General features: G+C 40.4%; 1 protein-coding gene across 4 annotated transcripts in view; it reads right to left on the minus strand.

The window, feature by feature from the left end:
* KIFAP3 (kinesin associated protein 3) overlaps positions 1-11,593 on the minus strand; it is a 48,104-nt gene that overhangs the window by 32,822 nt on the left and 3,689 nt on the right. For 2 of the 4 annotated variants that reach the window (XM_018564715.1, XM_018564714.1), the window contains exons 2-6: positions 7,135-7,266; positions 6,455-6,609; positions 4,332-4,393; positions 2,792-2,933; positions 217-316 (exon numbers count right to left, since the gene is read on the minus strand). In XM_018564715.1, coding sequence (XP_018420217.1) covers positions 217-316; positions 2,792-2,933; positions 4,332-4,393; positions 6,455-6,609; positions 7,135-7,266 — 591 coding nt within the window. The remainder of the gene's footprint in view (positions 1-216; positions 317-2,791; positions 2,934-4,331; positions 4,394-6,454; positions 6,610-7,134; positions 7,267-11,593) is intronic. The other 2 variants (XM_018564716.1, XM_018564717.1) reach the window with 2 other exon arrangements.

Consider the following 11,593-nt stretch of genomic DNA (forward strand, 5'->3'; position numbering starts at 1 on the left):
GTTTTTGAGCATGTGGGTCTTTCTTTTCAAGGGGGTAGGGGTGGTGGGGTAAAAAGAGCCCCGAGACAATAAGTAGCAAGATCTCAACCTATTAGTTCTGTTAGGATATGGTCAGGTGTAACATAACATTATTATAGCCCATTTATTTCATCTACTTTATTCTGCTATGCCCAGTAGCAATGAACATTAGCAAAAAAAAAAAATCAACATATTTACCTGGAGAAGCAGAAAAAGATGTAAATTATATTAGTAGCAAGTTCTACGCTCTGTTTCCAGTCTTCTCGTAACACTCTAGCTAGGGCTCCCAGGGCAGTTTCTAAAGGAGTAAAACAAATTATATTAATGAAAATAGAAACTTGGTCAAACGTGGTATTATAAAATGTCAAACTGTGTGGAAATTATTTTCATTAAACCTACATATTTAACTTATGCAGCGCAATGTAAGAATTTACCAACCAGTAAGTCCCAAGAGAATATCCTTTTTAGTTCTGCAGAGGTCTCAGATCTGCACCTTATACACTGTGTGCACAATTATTAGGTAAGTTGTATTATTGAGGATTAATTTCATTACTGAACCACTAAAGTGCTCCCGGACAATCCCAAATGTTGACAAACCTCAAACCTGAATATTTAAGAAAGTCAAAGTGAGGTTTTGGCTTTCTTAGGAGAATATCTGTGTGCGCAATTATTGGGCAGCTATCAGTGTGCAGAATTATCATGCAACTAAATGGAAAACAAAACTTTTCCCATCTCACTTGTTTATTTTCATCTGTTAAAGTGAGAATAATAAACAAACAACTTAAAATTTACAAAAAAACATTTGACGTTTTCAAAAACAAAATCAGTGACCAATATAGCCCCCCTTCTTTTCAATAACAGTCATAAGCCTTCCATCCATGGAGTCTGTCAGTTTCTTCATCTGTGGACGATCAACTTTTTGTGCAGCAACCACAGCCTCCCACTGTAGAGAGGTGTACGGTTTCCTTCATTGTAAATCTCCCGTTTAAGAAGAGTCCACAAGTTCTGAATAGGGTTTAGGTCAGGGGGGCCCGTGTCATTATTCTTTCATCTTTAAAGCCTTTACTGGCTAGCCACGCAGTGGAGTACTTTGATGCATGCGATGGAGCATTGTCATGCATAAACATCATGGTCTTCTTGAAAGATGCAGACTTTCTCCTGCACCACTGCTTGAAGAAAGTGTCTTCTAAAAACTGGCAGTAGGTTTGGGAGTTGATTTTGAGTCCATCTTCAACCCGAAAATGTCCAACTAGCTCATCTTTATTAATACCAGCCCATACCAGTACCCCACCTCCACCTTGCTGGCATCTGAGTCGAAGTGGAGCTCTTTGAAACTTATGTGTTTTGTTCACTGGTGGTGGGGTTTCAGCCATCCTTACCTTGGCCATGTCTCTGAGCACTGAACACCTTGTACTTCTGGGCACTCCAGGTAGGTTGCAGTTCTAGAATATGACAGCACTGGAGGATAATGGGTTCCTGATAGTTTCACGTCTGATTCTTCTCAAATATTTGGCAACTAATTTGTGTCTTTCTTTCTCAACACGTTTCTTGGGACCCTGTTGACTATTTGCAACAAAAAGTTTGAGGGTTCTGTGATCACGCCCTAATATCTTAGCAATTTCAAGAGTGCTGCATCCCTCTGAAAGGCTTTTTACAATTTTTGACTTTTCAGAGTCAGTTAAATGTCTTTTTTGGCCCATTTTGCCTGCCTAATTATTATGCACATGTCGATATAGGGTTTTGATCTCCTTAGGCCACACTAATACACAAATACACACCACCTGACATGCTTGCATCCAATAAGCCTTCAAGCTTATATAGCTTTGAGTTAGGACAATATGCATAAAAATGGTGATTTGGTCAAAATACTCACTTGCCTAATAATTGTGCACACGCTGTACACTTTAGAATTTGTGGTTTTAGGAGAATAAGGTGAAAAATGTTAAACCATTTCCCCCCTCCTCCCCCAACATTTATTTCAGTAATTTACACATTTGCATATATTTGCCCCAAAATATAAGTAACAAAAGCTTTTGATTAAAATTATATCTTCCCAGTGTAATATAGGTACATGGTAAAGCTCAAACCTAAAGCTTATACTTCAGTTTAGGAGAGCTTTTTTCCCCTTTCGATGTTACATTGTGATGCACACAGGAAAAATGTGTGTCCATAAATTGTTACCATAATATAACAAGTTAAGATCAAGGTGTGTGTGTGTGTGTGTGTGTGTGTGTGTGTGTATTAAACCTGTATACTCCCCCAGATGTTTGTAATCATTGGCATCTAATCTGGCACACCCCATTCTAATTTAATGGATTTAAAGTGGTGGTAAATGTAGGCATTTACTTACCTTTTCCACATGACAAATATGCATTTTTTTATTTAGACGACTATGAGAATATATACATTTTGTGTCATTTGTTCAAGTATATCACCTTTATCTGCAGGCATTGTTTGAACGAAAATGTAATTTTTGCTTGTTTGTTCACATGTATTGAAAACAGTTTTCATGGGATGGGATGTTCAGGAGTGGCCAGCTCAGCAAATTCTGACTTAGAGCTGACTGATGCTAAAAGAAGTCTCCAAAAACCTCAAAATATGTCACTGTTGTCAAAGCACATGCACTCACAATCTTACGGTATGTAAAAAAAAAAATATATATATTATTTCTTATAATCCTTTCAAACTAGTAATTTTATTAAAGGCGAGTGTAAGGTAAAACATTTATTTTTAACATAATAATTAAAAAAACATGCAAAAGACAAACATTTACCATTTAGCAGTAATTCCTCTAAATTGTCTGGATTTCTGGCAAGCTGTAAGATTAAAGCAGACCCACGAACTTTATCAGGAATGTCTTCATACAGCAATTCAATGTATTCATCCATATCATTGATGTTAGCAACTTCATCAATCTGGAAAAAAGCAGAAGGTTGCTTGACATAGGAAATAGAAAATGTTCTTAAAGAGTGTGTACAAAAGATTTTTAAACACTTAACTACTCCTAGCCAATTTCAAATACTTCCAGAAATAATTATGTTTAATATTTAGTTTTTTTGTTCAATCAATGTTTATTGATGTTCATGAATTTTAAACAATAAACTGTAAATACAACATAGTAGCACATTGGAAGAATACAAATCCAATACGGTTGCTTGTCCATCAACATTCACAGGATCAAAATCAAGATGTGCAACCCTATAAACTTTAATAGGCTAACAAGAAATACTTTTGGAATGCGTAGAAGGGGATAGTTTGTCAACGTAGGGGGCCCCTATATCAGAGACTCTGGAGGGGGAGGCTCTGAGTAGAACATTGGAAAGAAAAACAAAAAAGTGTGTAGGAAGGAGAATAAGAAGACATAAGAGTAATAGGGGTAGGAAGGAGGGACTGAGCTAATAAGTAACCACGTGACAGCATATAAAAATAATATATATATATGGGACAGATGCTGGTCAAAGACTTCAAAGGACCAAAGATTCCAAATTAAAAGAGGTAGGCATGTAGGAAACGACCCACGGTTCACAAATCTTTTCAAATTTGAGGAGTGCATCAGACTGGACAGCCAACATTGGTGACCATTGTTACTGGGACTGAAAGTGATGGAAAAGCCAGAATTTTGAGTTGTCATCAGAACTGGAATAGGATAGGAAATTTTCTGATGGGGAGTTTGATCCCATGAGCATCTAAGAGGGCATTTTCTTCACTTTTCCTTTGATTTTTGTTATGTCTGTAGGATGGAAAGTGAATTGAAATCTCCTCAAAAGGGACACAGATAGTGAAAAAAACCTGAGAACACCCTATCCAAGACATGACTTTCTGACCAAAATGCCAGAAATCAGCGGCACTCAGATCTCTAAAGGACACTAAAGGTTTAACACACCACCCACTAGAAAGGCGATTCTCATACCCTTCAGGGTACTTTCAGTTCAATTTTGTAGGGTAAGTGACAGGGTCGCTTTAAATAGAAGTTTTCTACAGCGTCTAATATTTTAGATTTATATTTTACATTTATTTAGTTTATTCTAACTATTGAGTGGGAAGTTATAATGTAATTAGCTGATCAGATACTTAGTATGATTAGGGTTTCTGTGCCTGTCCCGATTTCAAAAGAACCATTCCTGACAAGGCTCATGCGAGAATCTGCATAATTATTGTGATTGTGCAAGTTTATGTATAAAACATTCTTATTTCCCCTTAAAGTAATTCTGTTGCTGAAATAAGTAAACACTATTGCAGGACTATAGTGCAGGCATTAATTTCTATGCATTTTTTTTGTCCTATAACTACTACAAAGCAACAATAAACTTTACCTCCATTCCCTCAAAAGGTGGTGGATCTTTTGGCTTGCTGTTCTTCTTTTCCTTCTTATCCCCTACGGAAAAGAATTACAAATGTTAAAAAAAAGGATCTTGAAAGAAAAATATTTTTAAGCCCATCTCTAGCTAAAAAGAAAAAAAAAATCTACCTTTCTTGAGTAGCAACCCTAGCACTACAAGGGTTAACGGCTTGTTTTTGTCTAGGGGACCTTTATAAAAGGACCTTTAATTTACCCGATTCCCGTTCCACCTGCTTCAAAGACCAGTGCCCGCCCCCTGTCCCCCCCCCCCCACCGTGATTGGAGGTCCAGGAGCCAGAGCAGAGGTGAGAGAGGTGAGCTCCGAGGGCCGGGGATCAGGTGCTGTAAGTAAAAGTCCTCCTCACCATAGCCCTAGATATAAACAAGCAATTACCTTTGCAGTGCCGGCCAATCAGCGTTGAGCCAGCAATACAGCATGGAGCTGGCTTCCCAGCCAATCAGGAAGCCGGGCCGCGGGTAATGACCCGCCTCCCGCCTTCCTGACTGGCTGGGAAGCCGGCTTCCTGGCCAAACAGCATGGAGTCAGCTTCTCGGGCAATCAAGAAGCCAGGCGGCAGGTAATTACCCACTGCCCGGCTTCCTGATTGCCCGGGAAGGCGGCTCCATGCCACGGGAAATACCAGTATAGGCGAGTACCGAAATATAGATATCGATAACCGTACTCGATACCGAAAAACCGGTATCGATGCATCCCTAGTTGGCACCGCTGTTTGTAGTCTTCACCAGGGGTGTATGTAACAGGATAAAAACACAGGAACATAACTGGGAGACAGTTGTCATTCCATAATGGGAAGGATCTTCATGGTGGGATCACCAGGTATTGACATGTTAAAGTTTATATGAGGTTTTAGTGATTGGGTTTAACTTTGGTGGTGCTATACAAGATATACAGTGCATTCAGAAAGTATTCAGACCCTCTTCACTTTTTTCAATGTTGTTATGTTGCAGCCTGATACTACAGTTGTTTAAATTTTCTCTCAGATTTTTTCTCATTAATCTACACTCAGTACCCCATAATGACAAAGTGAAAACAGAATTTTAGAAATGTCTGTAAATTAATTGAAAATAAAAAACTGAAATATCACATGTACTTAAAGGAGAACTATGAGGTGAGTGAAAATCACTCTTCCTCATAGTTCGAGCCAAAGTGTTACAATGAAATTGTCACGTCAGCTCAATAGCTCGGGAAGTGAGCGAACACATACCGTCGCTCGTCACTTCTATCATTTCCCTGCAGAGAGCGGTGACTGTCACTCACCGCTCCCCGCAGTGATTCCACCCCTCCCCGCTCTGATCATCCAGCGCTGACTGGAGGAACGGACAGGGGAGGGGGCGGGTACAGCGTGCACTGTCTCTAGGTAGGCAGAGCCAGCTGTCACTCACACAGCTGGGTGAATCTCGACAGCATTGTTGGGATCCGTCCAGGCTGCGGCGGTCTCAGTATACCGCTCATGATATATTGAACTTTGGAGAAAAACACTTACCCCATAGTTCTCTTTTAAGTATTCAGACCCTTTGCAACAACACTTGAAATTTAGCTCAGGTGCTGCAGCAACGACTACCATCTGCAAGGAGGAGAGCGTGAGCTGAGTGATCATGGTCACTCATATGGTCGTTCAGGTCTCAGTATATAGAACTGGCGTGTGACAGCTGCAGTGTCCCACACTGGCTCTAAGCATTGTGAAGAGTATATTTTACACAATACTTTTCCTGTAAAGTACACTTTTACCCACATTCAGTCAGCATTAAAAACAGCCTGCACCCACTTCAACAATATGATTGGCTTATCTTAGAGCATCTCTGTTCTCTTCTTATCCTAAAGAATGATAAAGTGTTTCACTCCCAGTCATGTGGTCCGATAAAGCAAAAGTATTGTAGGGCACCGGCACAAGCAGACACTTCATGAAGAACTGTACAGACTCACAACAAGAAATTACAAGTCTGGAAGGTTCTGCCTAAAGATTCTCCTAACTTCAGTTATCCATAATGCACCATATCAGTTGCCCATGTGGCCTATGCTAAGGAAAAGCATGACAATACATGAAAAGTTACTCAAATAAACATGATGTTCCTTACCTTTACTAGTTAATTCATCTCTGCGATTCTGAAGATAATAAAGCAACTGTTCTACTTCGGCTAATTTGGATGGATGGATGAGCTTACATTCCTCAACCACTTTCCGTGCCAGAGACGTAATATCAGTATTGGCATTGAGACTTTTCAGACGGATACTAAAAAATAAAAATATTATACTGTACTCAGTATACAACAGTTTCCCTAGCTAAACATATAGTCAATATCGTCAAGTCTTCCAGGCTAAATGACACCCAACATCATCCAACCCACTTCCTGTAAACGCAGAGTGTCATGGACCAACCCCCCTTAAGGAGCACTCCAACACCCTGCGCTCACATACAATGAGGTCTGTGCTCTGTATCTTCATGATCTGGAAATCATTCTCACGACAGGAGTAATTACTTTAAGAATGTATCCAATAATCTCTTTTTACAAACAATCTGCACAGTGTAAAGGCCAAAGCAAAGGACTGCCAGCTTCTTACTCTGCTTATATATTTGACCTTTGTTTTTCACCAATGAACAGAATATACCATGCCCACAGCTTTTATGCTTTTATTAGCAACCAGGTCATGCCTACCGGGGTATGCACACTAATATGTGTATTATGTCGTTATTTCTTTAAATGTCAGGGCAGTGGTAGCAGCACAAAAAAAGAAGTTACATTTGATTCTGGCTTACATTTTTTGACACTCCTTCCGCTCACCAAGCATGGGGTCACCCATCTCCCCAAGAATAGTGGCTTCGACTTCATAATGGACAATAAGAGCTTTCTCACTTGGATGGACATCAATGTTTCCTCCTTTGACTTTTCTAGAAGATAATAAATAGCAACATAGGATATATATTAAAATGATAATGAAATCCTTTATGCAAAAATCATAAAGCTTGTTTAAGTGCTGAAAATTCTGGTGGTCTTTACAGACTGGTCAGGATGTACACACACACACACACACACACACACACACACACACACGCACACACACACACCAGTACACAAACTCTCGCCACAAATATAGGGGATACCACATCTTAACCTCGGGTCCTGACATCAGAATTTGTGGGAAGGCCAAGGAACATAAGTACAAACCGTGTCAAAACAGAATAAATACAGTATGGTCACAGTTTATATATGGGCCAAAGAGCTCTTACTAGTGCCATGAGCTGAAATTTGGCAAATGTTAATCTATTAACTGTAATAAACGAACATTGGCCTGTTTATATCAGGGTCTGCACCTCTTAAAAGATCTTGCATTGGAAGATTGGCAATGTAAAAAATATATGTGCGGATGACTCAGAATCGTGTAGGACACACCAATAACTTTCTTCTAATTTTGGATGGAGTGGGGAAGGATATGAACTCATATCATGTTTTGTACTGCTATCCGGGCCTCCGTTAGAGAGATTTACCCCCACTTCCTGTAATGCTGACAACAGTTTCACCAGACAGGTGATGAGGGAAAATCTGCAAGAGGAACAAAGGATAACCAAGGTACCATTCATAGCAATGTGACACGTTTTCAAAAAGGGTGTATGTTATAGAAGTCATACATAAAACACATGCACCACTTTCACAGAGCAACAAGATCTTTATCGATAGTACATTACTTTTTTCCTATTTTTGTATCCCTAAAAGCTTTTTCCCTTGAAAAACCTAATTTATCAGATTTAATTCAACCTTCATCCCCATGGCAGAGTCAGTTTGTATCATAATTTAATCTTCATCTGACTTTTTATTGAAAATCTGTATTTTCAATGTGAAACCATAAAAGGAATAAATGTGACATAATAATAATAGAAATAGTAAGGATCAGTGGTCTTCTAGACACTATCATGTGTAACGACATTTCAGCATCTGCAACTCCAATAAGAAAAGCGAGATAATGCCAGAGTGACAAACATATGGTTGATAAATACAAACTAAAATCCACTTATACAAAGGTCACAGCCTTTCAACCAACATAGATGTGGACAAAATCAAAGCACCCTAATGAGTATTCAAGTAGTTGCTATGAGACAACCTGCTGACAAGCACAAGCATTTGTAAAGTTCACAGTTCACTTCCTTCCTACACAGACATTTATACATCATGCAGAATATGTCACTATCTGTCAGCAAGAAGAAGTGTGATTTAGGTCTTGATTAATAGTTACTGTAAAAAAAAATGTTGTGCTGGGGTTGTGAACAAGGTTTTCTTTTTTTCAACATATCGACATGCCTTTTGATAAAGTATTGGATTAGACTGGTTTGTTGATTCTAATAGTACGTACCTTTAAATAAATCCCAGAACAGAAAACAAAATGCCACCTGTGGAGTCGGATGGCTTTGCCAAAGGAGCAAAAGATCTTCTAGTAATCTCAGATCCTTTGGCGGGCCCCGACCCATTCCAGTGGTGGTGTAAGGCTCAGTAATCTGCAATGAGTCAGCAACACCAGAAGCCATGCAAATCATTCTGGGTGGATTCCTCTCCAACTCCATAGTGCCTATACAATTTCAAACAGATGAGATATGTCACCAGCACACCAGAATGAAACTGTGCAACGAACGTCTTTACTGACGTGTGCACATCATGTCACAAAGAAAGCAATGTTCTGGGGCCGCTGCGGGTCCCTTGATCAGGCTCATTATGATGTACAATTTTAGTCCCAGCAGGGTGAGACAAGATGCGTATTTTAAGGTAGATAAATAAGTAACTCACAATAATTAGCGACACCAATAATTCCCCAGTGGGCATACTACGACACTATCTCAATGGGTTTGCCAAAAAACTAATGCTAGCCTTCCATCATCATATCAGTTAGTTTCATGTGTTTAGCCAGTATCTAATTGATGTTATATGACCTCCTTTTTTTTTTTTGCCCATTCAGGCAAAGTGTCTTGGCAAAGATTCCCCTCTCCCCCATCCCAGACACCATTATAGTCACCTTGCCAGAGTTTCCCCACTGCTCCTTTCCCCAACGCAGCCAGCAATAAAATTATTTTTTCCTGGTTTTATTTTCAAATAATCTTATTTAATTAAAGTAATAGAAAAACTTGGAACAATTAACAAATGCAATTGCATTACAAAAGATACAATTTAACAACAAACAGTGAGTCCAGTGCTCCTGTCTAGGTGATCACACAGAGCAGATCAGAGAACGGACGTCTTCCTGCCTGCTACCCGCTCTCCATCCTGAAGTAATTTGCTGTGGTACCTGGTCCCCCAGAAGAGCAGGGACTCCCACAGCCACGGCGGGGAGAGGGTGGAACAAGCAGGCTGCTATAAGTGATCTGGTACAAAATGAGTGGGGGTTCCCCTGCTCTACATTCAGCCCTGCTAGCTACAGAAGAAAAAAAACACCTGCCCACCGCACGGAACTTCATATCCTGGGCGTCAGGCAATAGGAATCCAGCACCACTATAAGCTCCTTGGCTCCACTTAGTTGCCAAGTGTGCATCTTTAAGGCTGGGTTCACACCTAGGCGTTTTTCCGCGCTTTTGTACTCGTGGAAAAACGCTCAAACAGGGAAATGACATTATTTTCAATGTGCATGGTTCCCATCTGGGCGGTTTTCCGCGAGTACGAACGTGCGGGAAACCACCCTACGCCCAAAGAAGTACATGTACTTCTTTGGGGCGTTTTGGTCGGGCGGTTCCATTGGGATACAGCCAAGTATCCCTCGGAAACGCGCGTTTCTCGCGCGGTTTTTTTACCGTGGATCGCGGCGAAAAACGTGCATATTCAATCCGCCTAGGTGTGAACCCAGCCTAATACAAATGTCCACAGAGCAAACGTTTTGCAAATACACCCCTTAACCCTTACGTTGCCAAGCCCTCCTGAATGCTTTAAACCTCAGCTGGCCACATCATTTTTGCAACTTTTCACTGCAGCTTTTAGCGTTTGTAAAAGACTCCCCCGAAACCATATAATGTCTGAAAGCACAGGCCCAGTAGAATAAAAAGATGATGCTACTAATTTTGTAGGTCCTGCAATAATTTTGCAAATGTTTATCAAATCAATATTAAACTGGAAAAAAAACAAAACACAATTAAATTGATAAAAGCACACTAACATCTGTATCGGTGCACACAAAAAATACTTTTACGACTAAATCTGAAAGCTAAAACGGGTAATAAACAAAATGTGTACATTTTAAAGTTCACCTTTGAGCGAAACGTTAGAAAAAAAAGTAACACAAAACTGTAACTAAGCAACTTATGTTAAAAAACGTTTGTGCACTGTGTTGGTGTGTGTGTTATTATTATGATAAAACGATGCAGGGGTACATTTAATTGCAACACAGCGTATCACAACGCTTTGCCATGTGCTGCCACACATTTAAATTTATTTTAAAAATAAAAATCGAGCACTGCGATGCATTCCAACACACCACCACAACGCATGGCGTACACCATAATATGGTGTACACTGTTGCACGAGTATAGTGTGTGTGTGGGAAAGGGGGGGATTGTGTTTTATTTTTACTGTTGGGGGGCTTTAGGGAAATATAAGGGGTCTAAACAGACCCCCGACATTTCTGTTTGAAATAGAAAAAGAAATTGAGGACACAGAGTCCACAATCTCTTTCTCTGCAGCCTATGTTCTGAATGAATGGAAAGCACTTTCCATTCATTCACAAACTGGTGATAGTAAATATTTACTATCATCCAGTTATAAATGGGAAGAAGCTTTTATAGTGAGTGCTTCCACCCATTTTGAAACTCCTAAATGAACAGGAAGTAATGTAAAGCACTTCCTGTTCATTCACAACTGGGGACACATAGTATTATGTATCCCCAGTTGTTTATAAACATTGGAGTGATCAGCTGATCACTCCAGTATTTGTGCTGCACACATATTTACCAACCCTCCGCTCGGCCACACACACAGAATTGTTGTCATCCTGAAACCGACAGGATGAGAGCGGCTCCGCTCTCCTCGACGATCAGCCTCCTGACAGCTGAGGCTGCTCTCTCCTCCCCACTCAGCCGTCCTGATCACAGCGGCTCCCTCCTCCACCCCCCCAGCCCATACAGGTGGGGGAGAGCAGCGAGGATGTCAGGCGGGGAGGAGAGGCAGGGAAGCTGTAAGATGCCGGCAGCAGTGGCGGTGGTGTCAGCAGGGGGGGGGGGCGAATTTTTTGTTTATAGACTGTCAGGG

This window comes from Nanorana parkeri, unplaced genomic scaffold, assembly GCF_000935625.1.
Source record: "Nanorana parkeri isolate BGI_ZX_2015 unplaced genomic scaffold, ASM93562v1 scaffold774, whole genome shotgun sequence".
NCBI lineage: Eukaryota > Metazoa > Chordata > Amphibia > Anura > Dicroglossidae > Nanorana > Nanorana parkeri.